Source organism: Brugia malayi (genome assembly GCF_000002995.4).
Source record: "Brugia malayi strain FR3 genome assembly, contig: Bm_v4_Chr3_scaffold_001, whole genome shotgun sequence".
Lineage (NCBI taxonomy): Eukaryota > Metazoa > Nematoda > Chromadorea > Rhabditida > Onchocercidae > Brugia > Brugia malayi.
The window spans coordinates 954,017-977,347 of record NW_025062477.1 but is presented as its reverse complement, the minus strand read 5'-3'; the positions used below and the strand labels follow the sequence as shown (position 1 = coordinate 977,347).

At 21.9% G+C, this 23,331-nt stretch overlaps 1 protein-coding gene across 1 annotated transcript; it reads right to left on the bottom strand.

The window, feature by feature from the left end:
• Positions 1–4,689: 4,689 nt before the first annotated feature.
• On the bottom strand, positions 4,690–11,783 carry Bm7352 (uncharacterized protein; the record flags this gene model as incomplete). Its single annotated transcript, XM_043079620.1, has 14 exons — positions 4,690–4,842; positions 5,117–5,271; positions 5,393–5,496; positions 5,659–5,718; positions 6,131–6,253; positions 6,450–6,574; positions 7,350–7,444; positions 7,964–8,043; positions 8,312–8,403; positions 8,744–8,849; positions 9,171–9,278; positions 10,017–10,241; positions 10,644–10,842; positions 11,756–11,783. 14 exons carry the CDS (start codon positions 11,781–11,783, stop codon positions 4,690–4,692), a joined length of 1,653 nt encoding a protein of 550 aa, XP_042935554.1.
• Between the last annotated feature and the right edge of the window lie 11,548 nt (positions 11,784–23,331).

The window sequence follows — 23,331 nt, the reverse complement described above, 5'->3', positions numbered from 1 at the left end:
TGATAAGATAATAGAGAATATAAATATTATTATCACTTATCACACAACAGTTTTTTTTTTTTTTGATATTTCTTCCATTTTATACGTTTATTTCATTAAAGAAATGATTAAAGTAGGAAGTGATAAGATAAAGAGAAAGGACGAGGGAGAGAGAGAGAGAAGAGAAAAAAAGAAAGAGAAAAAGTTTTTATTCCTAAATTTGGGATAAATTAAAGTCTAAAAGGAAAAAGTGATTGATAATAATAAACATTGCTATGACATTTAAATTGAACTTAAATACACTTATACCAATGAAATTTAAGTGCTCCATTTTGAGTGATAAGTTTTCTTAACAACAATGATAGAAAGTATTATCAGTTGAAGTAAAATGAAAACAGGATGAAAAGCAAAATTTTCAAGTTTTAAATTTAGCAACGAAAATTCGAAAATCATTAATGAAATTCATTCATTCACGGAAATTAACAAAAATATGAAATAACTTGTTTGAACAATTAAATTGTTAATTAAAAATAAGTGATATGTTAAACTGTGCTACACCTGAAATTAATTATAAATTTCTAAAATTTGTAACGAACAAAATAAACTTATAATAATGTGTGGATGGAAAGAAAATTGATGTAAAAGAATTTTAATTTTAGTTTAGATTAATTGAAAAGATATTTGAATTCATCATGAATACAAATTATTTCTTCTCACTTCTATTATCCAATTAAAATTTGTTAATCATTAATTGCTGAAAATTTTTAATTAAATTTTTGATTGATGAGAAATAGGAAATATTCAGAACATTTTTCTCAATGATATTGAAAGAATCACCTAAAAGATATCAGTTATCAAATAATAATAGTAACAATAACGGATGCAAATATTTTAATTTAATTTAATTTAATTTTTTTTTTCTTTAAAAAATTGAAGAAACGAAAAAAATTTTTAATATTATAAAAAAGAAAAAAGATTTGTATGAAATTTTTGGAAAATGCATACAGTTGTATAATAAAAAATAAAACTTTTTTAAAAACAAAAAAAAACAAAAAAAAGTTTTTTTTTTTTAAATTTTTGCTAAATTTTAAGTTACTTTGAAATTTTCAAATATATTTTTCTTCTTTTCTTCTTTTTTTTTTGCTTTTCAACATTTTGTAAATGTATGTTTGCGAGATTTTATGAGCAATTATTGATTGATGATAATTGAAAGTATTTTCAGTGATGATAACTGATAAATACTGATAATGATGATAAAGTTAAATTGATTGAATGAGGTCAATAATTGCTGACAGTTAAATTTTTCAGCATAATGCAAGAATGGAAATTAAATTTAACAATTGTAGAAATTAACAATTGCTCTGTTAAACTGAGGAAAGAAGAAGAAAAAAAAAATTAAACTAACGATGAAATCTGAAATAATTTTTTAACTATGAGTTTGTCCTCAACCTAAATTCAAATTCTCTGTCTTCTAGTTTTTTTTATTTTTTTTATTTAAATATGATATTGATTTTTAAAATGAAAAAAAGAGAACTTTTGAGTGAAAAAAAAAGCAACCAGTTTTTTTAAGTAAACTTTTAAAATATGCCAATGAAAATGAGTAATTTTACTTGCATAAATATTGAATTTATTATTTCTTTTTTTCAAATTTTTATGATCAAATAATATAATTTAAATAAGAAGGAAAAATTTTTTAATAAAACTTTTATTTAAAATTACTCAAATTAAAGAGAATTGTAAGACAATAAAAATATGTATTACAAAAATATTGTGAATATTGGAAATGAAAAAGACATAATTAATTACTAAGAAATGGAATAATAGAATATGTGGCATTCAAGTTTTATAATAAATATTGTATTTTATCAGTATTACAAAATAATTATGACATTTGTCACTGATATTCATTCATTTCTTTTCAAACTAATTAATTAAAGCTAATTTTGAAAATACAAAAAAAATTAATTTTTAAAAAGATTTCAAATTTTTTCAATTTCCAGAAAAAAAAAGAAAAGAAAGGAAAATTCAAGTATGTTAACCTTTTGTTCTGTAATCATTTTGTTAATTTTTCTTATTAAAATTTTTTAAAAACATTTTTTTTTTTTTCGCAAATAAATTTGAAAAGTTTTTGATTGTTGATTTGAAAGAAGAATAAGAATTAAAATTATGATTAATTCATTTTGCGAAAAAATATTTTTTAAAAAATGTAAACTTTTGAAAAGGAACAAAAATGAGAAAGTTAGAGCAGCAGCAGCTCTTAGTAGAAAATGAAATGTAAAATGAAGTGATCCGATTTGAAATGAAGTGATCCGATTTGAAATGAAGTGATCCGATTTGAAATGAAATGATCTGATTTGAAATGAAATGAAATGTATGAATTAATTCATACATTTCATAAAAATTCAATGGAGTAGAAAAATAATTTTTAAAATTACTTTATTAACTATTATAAATTTCCTATAAGTAATTTTGTGTGATCTTTCTCATCAATTAGTTGCTTTTAAATTAAATGAAATAGTTCATTATTTCATTTAAATTATTTTAATTTATGCATGAAAGATTTTCACTATGAATTTTTTGAAAAAAAAAAGAAAAAAGTTGCTGTTATCAGTTAAATAGTGTAAAATTGTGTAAAATGATTGTTATTATAATGATAAGAATACTGATATGAATCACATAATCATTAAGTAGTTCTTTAGAATTTAAAATTCCATAAAATTTCATTTTAGAATTGTATTTCAGTATAAACTGGGAACCACAAGTAATAACAGTGCAAATGATAACATTCAATCTAATCATATTATCAGTATAATGATAAAAATACTGATATGAATCACATAATCACTAAGTATTTTTAGTGTAAACTGAGAACTACAAGTGATAACATTCAATCTAATCATATTATCAGTATAATGATAAAAATACTGATATGAATCACATAATTATTAAGTATTTTTAGTGTAAACTGAGAACTACAAGTGATAACATTCAATCTAATCATATTATCAGTATAATGATAAAAATACTGATATGAATCACATAATCATTAAGTATTTTTAGTGTAAACTGAGAACTACAAGTGATAACATTCAATCTAATCATATTATCAGTATAATGATAAAAATACTGATATTAATCACATAATCATTAAGTATTTTCAGTGTAAACTGAGAACTACAAGTGATAACATTCAATTTAATCATATTATCAGTGAGTGTTTTGATTGCAAAATTTAAAATATTTTTTGAATTTGTAATTTCATTGTTAATTGCTCAGAAAATTTTATCAATTCCTTGATATCTTTTTTTTTTCTTGAATTTTATCAATGAAATTGAAAAATGAGTTCAAATAATAATCTCCACTTGGAATGATTTAAAATGAAGTGACAGTTTAGTTTGAGGCAAAACTATTGAAAATTTTTTAAAACTTCCTAAATCATAAATCAGATTTTGAAATTTAAAAATTTTGTTTGTTGTAAAAATATTACTTTCAAGTTAGCATTTTTCAGTGAAAATTTTATCAATATAATATTTGATTTTTTTTTTCTTAATTTCAAGTGAAAAACATATGCAAATTAAGAAATTTGAAATTATTGCATTCCTCATCGAATCGAATCAGAAAATTTCAATCTTAGTAATCCCAGATATATTCAAAATAACATTATAAATTAAAAATTATGTATGTATTCAACAATTTACAAATGTTTAATCTAGTGAATAAACAAAACAACCACGAATGCTTACCGTTTTTCCGGTTACGAATAACGGAAATTCTTTGTGGAGTATTTGAAATTTTTGATTTCATGTTTTTTTCTATTAAAAAAATAAAATTGAATCATAAGAATTTGAATAAAATGATTTTCTCAAATTTAAATGAAATACAAATATCACTTGTATTCATTTAAAATTTATTACATTTACTTACTTATCTGCAAAAACAAAACAGAATGACAATGTATTTTGTTTATTTATAAAAAACAATAAAGCATTTCTTTAAAAAAAAAAAAATTAAATTAAATTAAATTTTGAAAGGAACAAATTTTGTTGTTTTGAACATTAAATGAAATTTGTCAAATAATTACAAACATAATTCAATTGAAACAATAAAAAAAAAAAAAAAAAAAAACAAATTCATGGAATGATATGTGCATGCTAAAATAAATTTTTATAAAATATAAGCCAATAAATTCGTCTTCTAATTTTTAATATTAACATCAAAGAATTCAAATTTCTATATTCGATTGAAAATTAAATAATAGTTCATTCTTTAACATTAAAAATAATCTAAATTTTAAAACAATGAAACACTAAAATATATTTCATACAACAATAACTCAAATTATTACTTAATTTTTTCTGCTAGAAAAAACTATCTCAAAAGAACAATGTGACTAAATAAAATTTTAAATTTGAAAAGTTCTAAAATAAAATACAAAACAATTCAACAAAAATTAATAATAATCCCCTGCTGCTATTGCTATAAAAATTAAAAATTATATTTCTTGCCTCTTTTCATTTATTTTAAAAAATATTAAATTTTCAAGAAAAAAAAAAAAATTTCATAACTTTTAAAAATTTTTGTAAAAAAATTTGTCATATGAAATGATAAAAATTTGAAAGAAATGAAAATTAAATAAATATCAATTTGAGCATTTCAATAATTCAAACCAGTAATTATACAATTTGAATAAATAATAATAAAAATTAGTAATTAAAAGGTAAGAAATGAATATTGAAGGGAACGTATTTTTGGTAATGAATAAATTGAAGCAGTCGGTGGCAAAAGATGAATGCTTGATGGAAAGCAACCAAAATATGGATGCATCATTGCACCATTTGCTGATATACGATCTGTTGGATTTAACTTTAAAAAAAAAAAAAAAAATTAAACTAATTATTTAAAAAAAAAAAATATTTATAAATCAATCAAATTTTAAAAAAAAAAAAAAAAAAAACAAACCAAAACAAATATTTCAAATAAAAAATTGATGAGAATAAAAAAAATTTTTTTTTTTCAAAGTTTATTAATTTTATATTTTAATATTATTAAATTTTGTTAAAATTAATAATAATTCTTTTTTTTTCTAAATAAAAAAAAATTTAATAACAAAATTAATAATAATTTAGATTATACATACTTGTAAAAAATTTGATAATAATGATTGGCCACTTTTTAATTTCACCAATGATTTATCTATTTCACTCCAATCTAATTCTTGATATGGTGGATGAAAATTTGGTGAATAATGTGGTAATTTAAGTACTTCAGGCCATTTTTTCGGATCAGGAATACCTGAAAATAAATTTTGTATTTCTTTTCTGTTTTTTGTTTTTTGCTTTTTAATATAAATATTAATCAATTAATTTTAAATTTTTTTTTTTTTTTTTTTGCAGTCAACAAATTTCTTTCTTACCTCTAATACTAAATATTCGATCTAATTGATCGGTGACATTATTTGTGACACCCTGAAAAAGAGCTTCACCGGTACACATTTCAGCGAATATACATCCAACACCCCTGAAAACATTTGACAACTTCTACCCAACAAATAACTTCTACCCAAATTCTACCCGAAATGTAGACAAATAAAAAACAAAATTTTGCTTTTTTGCTTTTTAGATATAATATTTTAGGAAAATTTTTGATAAATAAATGATCAACAAGAGAAAAAAAGCTAACCATAAATCGAGTGATGTCGAATAGTCCGTTGAGCCGAGTAATACATCTGGTGGTCGATACCTGATAAAAAATTTACTTTAAAATTTATTTAATCATTTTATTAAATTATCACTTTTATCATTTATTTACTATCAGTGTTTAATTTCAAATGCTTTTAATTAAATGCTAAAAATTGAAGTTACAAAATATTGAAAGTTCATTTGTAAATCTGCAAAAAGACATTTTGTGAAAAAAAATAAACAATTTCAATTTGAGACTATTAGCCTAGCAAATGAATTCATTAAATAAGATAAAGTTTGCAATAAAATTGCACTTCGTTTAAATATTTTTTTTTTCATTTAAAATTACTGCAACAATTATTTTAAACTCAATGCTAATTAATATTTATGATTGAATTTATTTCAACAATTTTAAAATTTAATAAAATCAATAATTTTACTAATATTTCGTATACTATGAAAGAAATACTAACCATAATGTTACCACTTCATGTGAATAAGTTCGACTTGGTACTGATTTTGCTCGAGCTAAGCCAAAGTCAGCTAATTTCAATTCACCATTACCATTTAATAATAAATTTTGTGGTTTTAAATCTCTAAAAAATAAAATAAAATAAATGAAAAACAGATTAGACATTAAAAAATTACTTCAAATATATTAAAAAAACAAAAAATTCATTTTGCAATTTTAATTTCTCCTCAAAATTTACATTTTTCAGTGAATAGAAAATAACAATTTTGTTATTTTTGAAATTTTAATGATTAAAATGAATTAAATAATATGGCCAATACCGATGTAAAATTTTCTTAGAATGGCAAAATGCAAGACCGCGAAGTAATTGAAATAAAAATAATCGAACTTGCATCTGCTCTAAGCCAGTTCTATGCTGTTCCAAATATTTGCTCAAATCTGTTTTCTGTAATTGTAAACAAAACTTAATTAATTAGCATAATAGCATTCATATAATTAAATATTTAAATTTAAATTTATTCAATTAAGTAAGCATGTATATCTTGCATGAAATAGTATGCGTGAATTAATCGCATGAACTATCATTTTTAAATGTTAATTAAATTATCATTTAATAAATAATATATTTAATATTATCATTTAATAATTGATTAAGACTCAATGATAATTTGTTTATCATTTAATAATTTATAAAAAAAAAATAAACAATCTATCATTTAATAAATAATATATTTAATATTATCATTTAATAATTGATTAAAACTCAATGATAATTTGTTTATCATTTAATAATTTATAAAAATATAAAAAAAAAAATAAACAATCTATCATTTAATAAATAATATATTTAATATTATCAGTTAATAATTGGTTAAGACTCAATGATAATTTGATAATGCTCAACTAATACTATAATTTATTTTAGCTTTTTTAAAATTGTATCCAAAATTTTGTCTAATTATCACTTTTATCATAACAACTTTCTCAAAATTTACATCCATAAATTGCTATCATATCTCTAAACTGAATTTAAGCTTAGTTTTTATCTAATAAAATGTTACAATTCTTAATTATACCTTCAAAATAAGCTCAAGTAAAGTTTCATTTATTAATTTAAATTATTCTTTCCTTTTTTTTTTTAAAAAAAAATAGCATAAAAATCATTAAATTATATATAAAATTTTTTTTTAATAAAATAATTGTAAGCACAACTTACTTACCATATATTCAAAAACAAAAACCAATGAATTTTGTTCATGCACAATGTCATGTAATGTGACAATATTGGAATGTCGCAAAGCACGCAATAATGATGCTAAAATGAATAAAAGTAAAATTAAAAAATTTAAATAACAAAAAAAAAAAAAAGATAAAAAACTTTTTGATTAATTAATATATTATTCCCTTTCTCTTTTTCATATTTGCTTCTTTTTCATTTAAAACAAAAATTTTCAATTCTTAAAAAAAAAAAAAAAAAAATTGGCAATTGTCAGATTATTTCATTAAAAAATAATTGGAGAAAAAAAAAAAGAATTTATCCTAAAATTTAATTTATTAAAAAACCAAAAAAAAAAAAAATTAATCAATTCAAAAAATTTTTCAAATAGTTATTCGTTAAATGGAATAAAAAAAAAAAAAAGCATTGTTAAATTGATTACAAAGAAATGAAATTGAATTTGCCATCGTTATGTGTTGCAAATGTCATCACCGATATTTGATTAATTTTTAAATTTCATACAAAAAAAAAAATAAAATAAAAATAAAAATGATGACAAAAAAAAAAAATTTTTTTTCAATCAAATGATAAAAAAAAAAAATGGCACTTTTATCTGACCTTCTCGTATGGCAGTGAATGGTAATCCTTCTTGATTATGAATTTTAATTTCTTTCAGTGCAACAATACTTCCATCACTTCTTCAATTACACTTTTTTTTTTTTTTTTTAAATTTAAAAATGAAAAAAAATGAATATTTAAATTAATATTTGAATATATTGTTGTGTAAATTTTAAATTTTAATTTGTATAATTGCTTCATTTTAATAATTGAAATTCCATTTTTTTCTTTTTCATTTTTTGACATCAAAAAAAAAAAAAAAAAAAATGATTGATATTGTAAAGTATAAATGAAAAATAAAAATAATTGTAATTATTTTGATGAATGCAAAAAAAAAAAAATTCTTACCGACTTTCACATTTGTAAACAACAGCATAGCTACCTTCACCTAATTTCTCAATTCGCCTATAAAGTTCGCTAATATCTTGCACCGGCATTTCCTAGAAATAAACTATTCAATTAAAATAAAATTTAAAAATGAAGAAAAATTATTTTAATAATGAAAAATTTTTGCTACATAGAAGCGAAAATATACAATTGTTTTTTATTTTATTTTTGTTTTTCATTTTTGATAGCAAAATTAAATCAAATAATCATATTTTTTAATCACTTAGTAAATACTAAAGCAAATGATTAAATACAAAAAAAAAAAAGTTTTTCCTCAGATTGATAATTTTAGTTTGTATCAAATATGCATTACATTAATTATTCGAATTTTTAACTTATTAAATTTGAAATGATAAATTTCAAATTTTAATAAGCTAGTGAAATTATACTTACTCTGGGCGGAAAGACTAAAGTATTCGGATCCAAGTGCGCTGATCGTGGCCTTCGTCGACGAATAATTGATGAGCTACGCTTTTCTTCCATTGAACTTAACGTAGATCTAAAATATTTTTAAAAAATTCATAAAAGAAATCCATTATAAATTCTAAAAAATTTCACAAAATATTTTTTTTTTTTTTTTTTCTGATAAAAATTCGTTTTTTATTTAAAATTACTATATCGTTTGTTGCTGCATTTTTAAATTTTGTCAAAAAATTAAAACAAAAATGAAAGAAGTGGCAAAAAAAATTGGTTTTTCTTCTGAAGAAAAAAACGATTTTTTTTTTTTTCTTTCAAAATCTAAACATTTTTCTTCTCATCTCAAAATTTAAAACTTTCAAAATTTAAAATCTACTAAAACTAGCAATAATAATAATAATACCTCGGATCGGAAGCAGATGATGAACAACAAGGATCTGGATAAGCTGATACAATGCAATTATTGATGCCCGAACGTGATCGTGTTGTTCGAAATAAATTAAACAAACTTCTAAAAATAAATAAATAAATAAACCAATTTTACTAAACTACAATAAACATTGTCACTTGTCACTATCATTACTATAATCCAACTCAAAACGAGACTTTTAACATTTGTCAACGCTTTTTTACGACAATATCTATCGATAACATCATCAGCACTCGAATTGGCTAATGATAACTATCATTATCTTAACTGTTATCATTACTACCACCGTCGTACTATGATTTTTGACTGCTCTCACTAACGCTGCACTGCCGATTCGATTGAAAAAATTTTGAAACACAATTACTGTCATCAGAGACGACAAATGTATTTTTCTTTTTTTTTTTCAGATAAAGACGAGAAGATATTGAAAGAAAAAAAAAAAAGAAAAAGTGGAAAATTTAAATTGAAAAAGGTACAGAAATACTTATCATTTGCAATGATTTATGAAGACATTTTCAAAAAAAAAAAAAATTTTAAATTACATTTTGAACGAACAATGAAATGAGATTAAATTTTAAATTTAGCAAATATAAATTTTTCTACTAATATTTATCAGTAAAAAATTGTAATTTTCATTTATCGACTAAATTTTTTTTTTTTTTTTTTTTAAAGATAATTAATAAATAAAAATATTAATGTAAATAGATAGTACAAAAAAATATTTGTTAAAAATGAATAGAAAAATAATTAATTAGTAAAATAATTTTTCAAAAAAAAAAAAAAAAAAAATAATAAATTTATATAATAATAAATGATTACTTTGATGAACTTAAATTAGACGATTGCCATGATTGTGCCATATCATCATTTTTTAGATTGGATAAAACAGCTGGTAATGGTGATTTCTTATCATTCCTGATTTGTATCTTATCAGGATGCTTCTTATAAATACCAGAAGTATTACCACAAAATTTTCCCTTATCACTGTCATTCTCGTTTGCTTGTTCATCTTTTTTACTACATTTTTCACGTTTTCTTGATTTTCTATAACAAATAAATAAATCATACATTTATAAAATGATAAATGATATTTATTTGATAGCTCTTACTTCTTTTTTTTTAATCAAATTATTTAAATTTATATATGTATTATAATTAAAAGTTAATCAAAATTATACATGCATACATTTTTGCCAAAATAATTTTTGATTATAATTCATTTTAAAATGCACTCAAATATAATTTTTATTAAGAATGCATCATAGTAAATAATTATTAGAAAAAATTATTTTACTAAGTTTAATTTATATTATAATTGAAAATTTGTTAATTGTTTAAATGTTTAAGAAATAAAAAGAGATAAATTTTCAAAATTTCTATAGATTTTTATCAGCAAATAAATTTACATACATAGATGATAAAAAAAAAAAGAAGATGAAAAATAACCTTAGATTAAAAAATATGGTAGGTTTTCGAGTTGTAGGTGGAGTGACATGTAATACAACACGGTGCAAATTATCGGAACTTTTAGAATTTCTTACAATTGATAAATGTCGCTGATTAAGAACTGATAATGAACAACTCTCTCGAAGTTGTGCTTTTCGAGTGTCATCATGATCACGGTCCATATGCGCCAACCATAATCCTAAAAATTTTAAGTGATAATTAAAATATTAAATTTATATTATTATTATTATATTGTTAAAATTTACATGTGGTTTAATTTGATGAACTAAATTTGTAAATAACTTTTTTTTTTTTCTTATTTTAAAAATTAAATTTTTTTTTTCTTCGTACAACTAATATCATTTTTTTTTTCTTTAATTATTTAGCAAATATGTTTTTCCAAATGTTTTATTATCAAGCAATAAAATAAGTGACAGATTTTTAAATTTCAATAAAATTGATAGTTTCTAATATTTTTAACTTCAAACACTGAAGCAATTATCTTATGAAAGAAGGAATAAAATATTGATTTGAATTTTAAAATAATGCGAGAAAAAACAAAAAGCACTTCTTCTCTCAGTTACAAGATAAAATGATAATGAAAATGATAAAAAAAAAAAAAAAAAAAAAAAACGAATTATTCTCATTTGTGACAATTGAAGATATCCCATTTTCATCCATTTTGTTTTGTTTTTTTCTTTTTTTTTTTTTTTTTTTTTCACCATTAAAGTAAATTGAAATAAATGTAAAAATTTAAAAGAGTCAATATAGAGAAATTCTAAATAGCAAATTTTTAAAATGTGATTTAGTGATAAAATTATCAAATATAATTTCAATGAAATTTATCAAATCACTCTAACTAATAGCTTAGAGAGAAAATAATGCTATGAACAAATTGCTCAACAAATAGTTCTTTTCAATTTGCTTATTTTTTTAATCATTTTCTCTTTCTTTTTTTATTTATTTATAACTAATATTTTTTTTTTTTTTGATATTCATATGAATATTTGAGAAAGTAAACAAAATTTAAATTGATATAAAAAGAATACAATATAGGAAATATTCATAATTATTGTCTACTAAATTATTGAAATATATAAAAATAAACAAACCAATATGAGATGTTAATTTACTCCACATAATGCTTCTTGTTTACAAACGATATATTTTAAAAGATGAATGATAAGTTGGATGAAAAGGCATAAGTGACTATTTGACTTGAAATTGTCATTTAAAGCCATTTCTGTTGATTAAAGAAGCATAAATTTGCATAAAATATACATTAACCTGAAATAATACTGCTATATGATATTGATGTAAATAAAGTGATAAGACAGAATTGAATGAGCGCAAAAATGCAGAAACAAACAAGCAAAATTGATTAAGTGATAAGAAAAATAAAATAGTTTGATCTTGTAGGTCAACCCTATGAACTATGAGATCATATAATGCAGTTAGATGATATTTGATAACAAAGAAATAAAGTATTGTACTAAATGATAGGAGAAGTTATCATAAGTGATAACAAATTATAGTTTTTTTTTTTGCAAATTTTATTAGAATTTCACTACTATTAATTAAAACATAATGTAAAGTTAAATTTGAGATAGTTAATAAATAATAACTAAAAACAACAATGTCTACAAAAAAAAAAAAAAGAATTACTTTTAAAAGTTGCATTTAGAATATAATTTGAGTTATCACGTCAATTTTTTTACGATTACTTTTTAGCTAGGATAAATTCTCACGTTAAACGTAAAATGTATGATTTATAAAAAATATTTAAAACATTTTAACAAATTCAATATTGCAAATTTCTTGGATAATTGTTGTTTATATGCATAATTTCAATAAGATAAACGATGAGAATTGTTTTGTTCATGTTTATTTAGTTAGTTAGAAACATTTTGAAAATTTTTCATCAAAATAAGCTTATAAAAGTAAATATGGAAGTAGATTTGATATCACTTCTTCATCAATATTTGCAGTAGTAGTAGTAGCATTAGCATTAAATTTAAGATGAAATCAAAATTTCCATCTTTAAATCAATATTAGAATTTAATTTTTTTTTTTTTTTGCATATTAGAGGAGCTCTTCCAGTAATTTCTTCTTTTCATCACTCGTATACGGTAATGCTTTTAAAGCTTCATAAATCGAAACATTGTCGTAATCGATTATTTTATCTTTTAATTATTGTCAACTGCCTTTAGCTCACTAATATTTAGCAAATGTATTTGAAGAATATTTCTATTAGAAGTAAAAATATTAAATAAAATGATATAAGTAAAGTAATATTAATGTATCAAATAAGAAATTAATAAATGTAAACTGTTAAATTCATTTTTTTTTTCTTTTGTCTTATCTTTCCTAAAAATTATTGAATGATAATTTCATAAATCATTCGATAACATAAATAATATAATTGATGATAACAAAAATAAATAAATGATAACATAAATTATCATAAATTTTTTCTTTCCTTTTAAAGCATTTTCAGGATATTTACTGTATATTTGAGAAAAATATGTTAGTCTAAATATTAATTGCTCAATCAAATTAGTCTAAATATTAATTGCTCTTTTCAAATATTACAAATTATTATTTAATGTGATTGATTAAGACTCTAAACTTAACAACCGGACTGGTTAACCGGATTGGTTGTTTCTTTTTTTTTTTTCTTTTTTTCTCCAGTTGACACTATTAGGTTTCTTTTAGCTAATTCATCCATGGATGGCTTTTTTCATCAAAGTCTAGCAAAACTCATCATCATCTTCCATTAAAACCATTAAATGACTGGAGAGGAAAAAAAAAAAACAAAAAAACAAAGAGGGAAAGAGAGAGAGAGAGATGGACTGAGTTACCCGACGATTTTGCCCGAAATAATATATTCACCAGAAGTGCTATCATTAAAAAGTGAAATGGGATGAAAGAAGGATATAAGAGCATCAATATGTTATTGTTATAGCTAATTTAAGTTAGAAAAATCAAAATAATTTTATTCCAAAACTACAAATGGTAAAAATATTACCAACAATTCTTTAATTTGTTTTTATTTTTAGCAAAGTAAATGATTTTACAGAAATAAATTAATTTTAAATTGATACAAGAAATAATCGTTAAATTAAGCTTTATAAAATTGAAATTGAAATTATGTAAGAAAGAATGAGTTTAAAAAATATCGAGCAGTCCTTTTTTTTTCTAAAAAAAAAAAAGGAAGAAAAGCTAATTATGAGAGTGCAACAAATCATTTATTAAATATTGATGGAAAAGGATGAAAAGTTATTATTTAAATTTTAAGGAAAAGGATGAAAAGTTATTATTTAAAATTTAAGGAAAAGGATGAAAAGTTATTATTTAAAATTTAAGGAAAAGGATGAAAAGTTATTATTTAAAATTTAACTCTTATCATAAACTTATCATTATTAAATAAAAAATAAAGTTTATTAATGATATACTTTGCTAAAAACTTAAAAAAAAAAAAACAACAACAATGATAATTGAAGGAAACTTTGACAAATAGCAATGCAATGCAATTTATAAATTTAATTTATTGAAACTAACAGCATTTTCATTAATTTGATAGTATTATAAATCTTAACAAAATGAAATGTAATATTTGATAAAAAAAAAAAAAAAATATTCCAAAATTGCTAGTAATCAAATTAATAAAATATCTATCAAAACTTGTTTAATTACTGTAACAGTAATGAATAATTCGATGTAAATATAAATACTAAAAAATTAACAACAAAAACGAAAAAAAAAAAGAAATATAAAAGATTGAAGAAGTTACCGGAGAAGAAGCTATATGAAGTAACAACAACAGATCTAAAAATTATTCTTTCCCCTCTTTTTCTTCCTCTCCCTCCCTCTCTCTCTCTCTCTCCCTCTCTCTTCTTCATCTTACGTCAATTTCCCTTTTATGCGTTCCTTTCTCTCTCTCCCTCCCTCTCTCTCTCTCTCTTTTTTTCCTTTTTTTTTTCATTCTAAACTAAATGGACATGTGGTACTGCTGCTGCTGTTGGTGTTGGTGGTTGTGGTGGTTGTGGTTGAAATAAACAGCACACAGCAATGATCAATCCTATTTCATCCTTATTTAGTTATTACTATTACCGTCAATCATTACTCTCTCTCTTACTGCATTTGCATTTGCATTTTTGCATGCACATTTGCATTCACAATGAAAATGATGGGTGACATTTGCATGCGACAGTAATATGTCAGCAAAGCAAAGAAGTCCTTGAGATGGAAACAGGAAAATTTCGAGTGATTTTACATCCAGAAAAGATTGTCATAACAATATGTTTTCTTTTCTCTCCCTCCCTCTCTCTCTCTCTCCCTCTCTCTCCCTCTCTCTCTCTGTGATTAGAAGGAAATGAAATAGGAAAAAAAAGAGAGAGAGAGAAATATAGTTATGTAAAAACTTTAAGCATAACAAAAAAAAAGCATAAAGCTAGTAATTTAAATAATAAAAAAAAAGAAAAATTTTAATAGCTTAATTTTTTTTTTATATTTAAAAAAAAAAAAAATTTTAATTATTTAAATAATTATTATAAAATGATTTAAATGGTTAATATCGATTATAAGCTTATTTATCACTATTAGTTGCTTCTTCTATCGAATGCTAATAATATATGACCAAATGTCCATCATTAATTGTTGTGATTGAATGACCAATCAAAATAATTCCATCTTAAAATTTTCACACTTCTTCACTCATTTTTTTTTTTAAAGAAAAAAAAAAAACTAATTTAATTTATTTTATTTAAAATTTTTATTCCAATAAATAAAAAAATAAAAAAAAAAAACATTCGTATGTGTTTTTTTTTTCCTTTTTTATTTTCTCTTTAACAATTATTTTAATGAATAACAAATTAATTTTTAAATAAAATAAGTTAACTCTAAATTATTATTATTATTATTATAAATTATTTTTAAGTTATACAAATAAAATAAATTATTATCGTTTTATTTGTATAATTTTCATTCAATCATTTAAAATTTATTCATTCATTGATGAATGAACATTCCACCGCATTTGTCTAAATAGGAATTTTCTCACTGTTTATTTTGATACCATTCATTTTCAAGGTGAATGCTCAAATGGTAAATTCAATTATAATTTTTCACTTTTGGATGATCTTTTCCCGCATTTCATTTAAATTACCTTTAAAGTAAGTAAGTAAGTAGTAATAGTCATTTAACCTTGTCATATATTTAAATTATCTCGTAAATCTTATCAAATTACTCTCATTTGCCTTTTTTTTTTTTTCTTTTCTTCAACAATAAATGGTTTGTTTTTCGATTCCTTTAAATGCATCATTTTTCCGGAATAAAAAAAAAAAAAAAAAGGAAAAGGAAAAGGAAATTCCATAGATTTACCTTGTTTGCCTGAATTATTATTTCTATCTTTATTTGATAAAGTCAAAAAAACTGGATCGTAAGATCGTTCGTTACCCAATCATAAAAAAAAAAAATTACCCATTTACTACCCAACCTTAAATAATACCCATTTACTTCATCCTTCACAATTTGATACTGATCAAATGAAATTAATTTCTACATTTTTTCAAAATCTAATTGACTACAATTTATTTCTCTTCCTTTTACCATAAGTTTTGCTTCTTTCTCTTAGATATTACTGATAATAATATGATAATGATGATAAAAATCAGCGAAAAGCTAACAATCAGCTAACACTCACAAAAATACAAACAAAATATTATAATAAAGTAATCCATTTAAGCCATAGCTAAGAGTTATCGATTTTAAATTTGAAGAATTATAAGCTTTAAAAAGATATATTTTATATAAATTTAACTAATTCAAGAGGATCCAGTAAATAAACTAATCACTGTAAGTCCTAATCAAAAACTGTGACAATTAATGAAGAAAAAATTAATTAGAAATTTTAATTTCTATGAATATCAAATAAGAAAGACTTTAATCACAGAGTATTTACTATCTCTCATTTTTAAATTAAACTAAAGTATAAAATTTGCCAATAAAGCTTAGTGAAGAAGAAATGAAAGAGAGCAAAAAAAAGAAATATTGTGTCAAGTTTGAAAAATAAAAAAAAAAAAAAAAAAATTCAATTAACTACTTTCATAGTTTTAAATTGATGTAGATGGTGATGATGATTTAGAAGAAATAATCAGATTGCTCCTTTATCACACTTCTAAATATTTTGATAATTAAAGATAAGCAACAAAATCTTATCAATACTAATGGGTATGAATGATATCTGTGATAAAAGTATTCATTTTTATCTTTTCCAAAAAGAAAGAAAAATCTCCGACAATTTGTAAATAATTTGTTTATAAAAGAAAATTTTTTTTTTTTTTTAATCACAATAGCCCAGTTTTTAAATTTATTAAATTACTTTTTAACTCTTTCTTCAATCCTTATCACCAATAATAGAACTTATACTTTTCCAAAATTTTTTCTAATTTCTAAAATTTTTCCTATCAAAAAAAAAAAAAAACAAAAAAGTGCAAACTTCAATTTTTAGTTTTTTTTTTCGATTTTTTTTTCTAACTCTTTTATAAAATAAAAAAAAAAAAAAAGAGTTGTAAGAAATGAGAAATTTTTTTGATAAATCAAGAAATGAAAAAAAAAATAATTTATGCAAAGATAAAAATTTAAACATTCAAAATTTGAAACTTTTTCACCTTGAAATTGAAAAAAAAAAAAGGTATTACAAAGTAATTCTAGAATGAAACTTTCACTTCCACTTCAAATTTCCTACGGATTTATTGAAGAGAAATGTTTGAACGAAAATTGAATTATTTGTTAGTTTGACCATTTCCATTCGTATACTTTCAAAGACATTGAAAAAAAAAAAAAAAAAAAGGAAAAGGCGACATAAGTGGTTGAGGAAGAGTGAAAATTTTAATGAAAAACTTTGTTGAAATGAAATTTATTATTACAAAATGAGAATTTTTTGTTGAAATTATTAAAGGAAATATATGTTTACTGTATAAATGATAATAAATGCAAAAGTAGAAATTTATTTTCTTTGTAAAGTAAATAAATAAATAAAAGTTTTTAGTATAAACAATAAATAGCTCAGATCAGATAGAAAAAACACAATTATATTATAAAAAGAGAGGTCATAATAAGCTCATTTAATTTAAGAATCAATAAAAATCAGAACTAATTTTTGATCTATCTTTTTTGATCAATGCAAATTGATCTTTATTAGAAATCATACAAAAAAAAAAAAAAAAAAAAAAAGCTAATGTTTTATTTGGAATCAATTATTTATTACAATTTAATAAATATTAGTTATAGCATTTTTTTTTTCAAAAAAAAAAAATTATTTCCAAATCTTTTAGATATTTTGAGAGAAAATGAGTGAAACAATTTCTATGATTTGCTTCTTATCAATTATCATTAAAAATGCTTCAATCATTATCAGTGTTTGCTTATTCTAAACAATTTACTTATCACATATTTCTTCTTTTAATTTTTTACAAACTTAAATCATTTCAGTTTTATTTAATTTCACTCATAAATATTCATAAATGTACTAAAATAAATATTTGATTTCTGGGAATACTCGAGATTTTTTTCAAGATTACAATCTAATATTTGAGAGAGTATTAGTGCAAGTAGACAATAACACCAATTGTTACAAGAATTAGTCTTATTGCTTGCTAGTAATTTTGCAGAAAAGTTAAATTGTGACAGAAGCAACTGCGCCAATAATTTATGCTTTGCCTAACAGCTGTTTATGCTTAAGTAGCGCATTTGTAAGTTGAATTAAGGCTAATTTGCGCATTTCTGCTAAACTATATTATCCTCAGACAACTCATTGGTGCAGCAAAATGCAATAATTATTGTTATTGTTGTTGAAATAATTGTTAAAGAAATAAAATTGCTTATAGCAGTAGCAATTGTTATTATTATAGCAAACAGTTTTTTTTTTTTTTTTTTTTTTTTTTTTTTGTTTCTTTTTTTTTTTCAAATTCATTTATTTACTTTTCTTACATTTCAAATATTTGTTTAGTTAACTATTTGAAACTTTTTACTTATCATTGGGAAAATTTAGTTTAAATCTCTTAGCAATAATTTCTCGAACTCTTCGATTTTGAACAAACATTGCAGTGTAACTCTCGTTGACCACTTCTCACTCTTTAATTCTTCAATTTTTCCACTTATCTAATGGTCATTGTTGAATTGCTAAAATTTGTTTACTTCATCATTTGCATTTTGTTAAAATTTCGCTCTCTTACATGCTTAAAATATTAAATTTTAATCCGTTACGCTACTCTTTAAATAATATTAAAAATATAAATTTGCAAAATTTGAAATGGCTTAAATTTCTATAAAATTATTGCAATCAATAAAAAAAAAGTATAAAATGCATGCAAATTCGATCAAAAAAAAAAAAAAAAAAGAAGCAATAGAAGAAATATATTAGTCACTAAAATGATCTCAAAAGAGAATTATCGATTGATTGACTGATCAATCGATTGATTAATTAATTGACGTTTCTAATATTAGCATGAAGTATGCATTAATAAATATTGTACAGGTGTCATACAGGTGCACTAATATCATTTCTAATTAAGCGTTCAGCTTTAGGAAGGTTTTTTAATAATATCTGGAAAGGTTATAGACGGAAATGTGACAAACTGAAAGGACAATATATGATTTAGAATTTAAGCACAAACTTTTTTCAGGTTTTACTGAAATTTGATTACAGAAATAAAAGTTATAAATTTTACATCTTATCTCATTAATAATAAAGCAAAAGCTCATAAAGGATTTTTTTTTTTTTTTTTTTTTTGTATTTGCCGGAATAGAGGAAAGTACGATTGAGGGTAATGACCTTTATGACCTTTATCAGTGGTTGATCACTTCAAATGTAATAAATATTGATGAACAACAAAGAAAATTTCAAACTATTTTAGTTTATAATCAGATAAATTGAACATTACAAAGGAAAATTTAAAGTTGCTTTAATAGTACTAGCAATTTTGCTAAGATATGTTTTTGAAGAAAGAAACCTAAAATTTATTTAAGTTAATAAAAATTTTATTAAACAAATTTCTCTCAAAAAATTTATCACAAATTATTTCAGAATTTATGATCTAACAATAAGTTAGCTAAGTTTAACAATGTTTCTAACAATAAAACGATTTGATCATTCACAAATATAATTGTTGATAATCGATTATTAAATTATTCCATTAATTTAACATTTAACAAATCATTTAACAAAATTTCTGTAAACAAAGGCATTTTTTTTTATAGTATAAATTAAAAATTAATTGTTAACAAACAGAGAAATGAAAATAAAACAAAAATTAAAAATTAATTCTTAGCAAACGAAGAAATGAAAAAAAAAAAAAGAAAAGAAAAGAAAACGATGAGCAATAAAATGAAGTATGTATGAATGAAAATGATCGAAACATGCTTTTAGAAGATTTATTTATTTTATTTTTAGTTCTTTTATTTTTTTTTTTTTTTTGTCCCAATCGAGAATTGGTACTATTCATTGAACCGAGACAACACCGCCAATCTCATTCTCTCCCATTTTTTTTTTCATTTCAATAATTTCATCTATCTAATATACTCCTATCAATTCAATAATTTCATCCATTTAATATAAATATTGTCGATATTTTCAAAGTTCCAAAATGCATTACAAACATTCAAATATTTTATTTGTTAATAATAGAAATGGACAAAAAAGTAAAAAAAAAATAAAAATAAAATTTGGCATTATTGCTAATTTTTGAATATATTATGCAATTTAATTTTATAGAGTTTAATTTGGAAAGAAAAAAAAAAAAAGGTATCATAAAATAATTAATAGCTATAAGTATCACTTCTAAAAGCAATATTTTGTCTTATTAGCTAACTAAATCAATGATAATCAAATTTTCCTAAAAGATTATTCTTATTCACAATTAATTTTATCAAAAGAAATGTTTCCGTAAACAATCAATAGCAGAAATATATTATTATTATTATTGGATATTTTCAAAAATTTAATTCCTATCAAATATCATTTAATATTTAAAACTATAAAACATAATAATATCATTTTAAAAAAAAAAAAAAGAGAAAAAATGAAGTATTTACAATCAATTATCATTGATTAAATTTAACAATAACCCATTATTGTTTTATTATCAATCGTTTCTCTGTCAAATAAACAAATTAAAAAAAAAAAAAAAAAAAGATAGAAATGAATAGAAAAAATTATTTTAGATATTATTTTAACTATTTAAATATGAAACATTTGTGAATATCAAAAAAAAAAAAAAAAAAAATTATTTATTGATAAATCAATTATAATTTTCATATTTATTCCTCTTTTATTATGATCCATTAAAAATATTATAGTAAAATTTGTCATTGGCTCTAATGCACATGGACACATTCATCTATCTAGCTAGCTAACTAGCTAACTAACAAGCTAGTTAGCTTAACATCGATGCATAAACATGGCGGTGTTCAATTTCAAATGATTGATGACGGTTGTAAATCGATCCAACAATTTCCACCCATCATATTGCGCTTTTATGCCCAAAATTATGTTATATTGTGGTATGTATCATTGCGCTCCAATTATTATTATTATTATTATTAGCTGTCGGATAAATACTTTAAAATATTTCATTGAAATTATCGTAAATTTCCGCATTAGTCAAATATATCTTTTAATTAAGAAATAATTTATTGCAATATAACTCTGATGAATATACAATTTATAAAGAGTAAACTGATATTAAATTAAATGTATTTGAATCAGAAATTTTTAATCTGAAATTTTACAAAGTTTCAAAGAGTTTGTATGATTACAATTTCATATAGAACAGATTTATCTAATGGAAACTGAGAAAAAAGAAAAAAAAAAAAAAGAATAATTTAAAATGTAATGTAAATTTTGCAAGAATAAAAAGGAAATTGATTTACTGTTGTATAGTAAAGTAAAGTAAAGTAAAGTAAAGTAAGAGAATGTTAACAATTAAGTAAACAAATAGTATTTTATCGGATGAAATAGATGATGGTAATTAAGTAGCACTATAATTAATTACTTAAGAATTGATTTTGACTTAAGGATTAAATAATTCTAAGCACTTTCTTAAATATGAATGAAATTTTAAAATAATATATTATATTTAAAATAATATAGTATATATTTTCGTAGAATATATAAATACAATTCAGACGTATTCAAACGTATATTCACGTATGCATGCATCTCGCATACGTGTATCTCATATATGCTTATGTGAAGATTTATACACATTTATATACGTTTACATACATACATACATATACATACACACATACATATACATACACACATACACATACATATATACATACACACACACATACATACATACATATTCAAATAGAAATACATCATTACTAAATCCTTTTTATAAACTACGGCAACAATAAGAAAATGTTCAGAAAACAAATCGGTGAGACAACTTTCTCTTAAATCCATACACACATACATACATACATACATACACACACACACACACATACATACATATAGATAGACATAAACAAACATACAAACATTCACAGACACGCACGTGCACACGGAGTCATATACGCGTATACAAAGACACATGAAACGCACACAGACATAAAGTACATACGCGCAGGCAGGCACATCACACACACGCATACACATACACACACACACGCATACACATACACGCAGACACCTACGCCGAATATCAGAGAACAAATTGAGGAAATATAATGTTTGGAAGTAAGAAAAAAGAATGTTTTGTGGTAAATATTTAAGGTAAATTACTAGAAGTTATAGTTAATGATGGAAAGTTTTAGAGATGTATTCGTAGCTGAGAGAATTAATTAAAGAAAATATTATGCATTTTAGATTTAAGTGGGATTTAAATTTAAATTGAAGTTGAAAGTGAGTCTCAATAAATTGTGTTCAAACATCTTGAATTAATCCATAAAAGTGATACTCTTTAGTTTTTTAGTTTATAAAAGATTTGTAAAATTTAGTCGAGAAAGAGAGGAAGAGAGAGGGAGGGAGAGAGAGAGAGAGAAGGAAGGAAGGAAGGAACAAAGTGATTTTCCACTATAAATGAAAAAGACTCAATTTAGAAATTCGTTTTTCAAAGCTTTAAAAGTGCCACCTGCTCACTGTCTACTAGCAAAAAAAAAAAAAGAAAGAGAAAAAGAATACTAAAACACTAACAACTTTTACTTAAAATGAAAGACTTAAATTTGAAATTATTTAAAAGAAATTTTCCTTACTTAAAAATAGAGAAAATAGTATTTAAAAAAAACTGAAATATTGGGTAGAGTAAAGATTATAGCTAAAATAAACCAAAAAAATTTCCCAGCTAGGAAGAATTCTAAAATATTTATTGTCAACAATTTTGCTCTTTATCATTGTCTAATCACAGCAATTATTGATTTCTAATCTTGATTAGAAAAAAGATTTGCAAAGGAACTAAACAATTTGTATTTTAGAACAGAAACAGATGAATTGATAAAATGATAAATTAATATGAAACACATAAAAAAAATTCTAAAACTAAGCGAAATAAATGCATTTAATTTCATAAATAAATTTAAAATGAAAAAAAAAAAAGAAAAAGCTAAATTTGAATAAGATAATTTGAATCGGTAAACTATGAAACAAATAAAAGTAAAATGTATAAGAAATTAAATA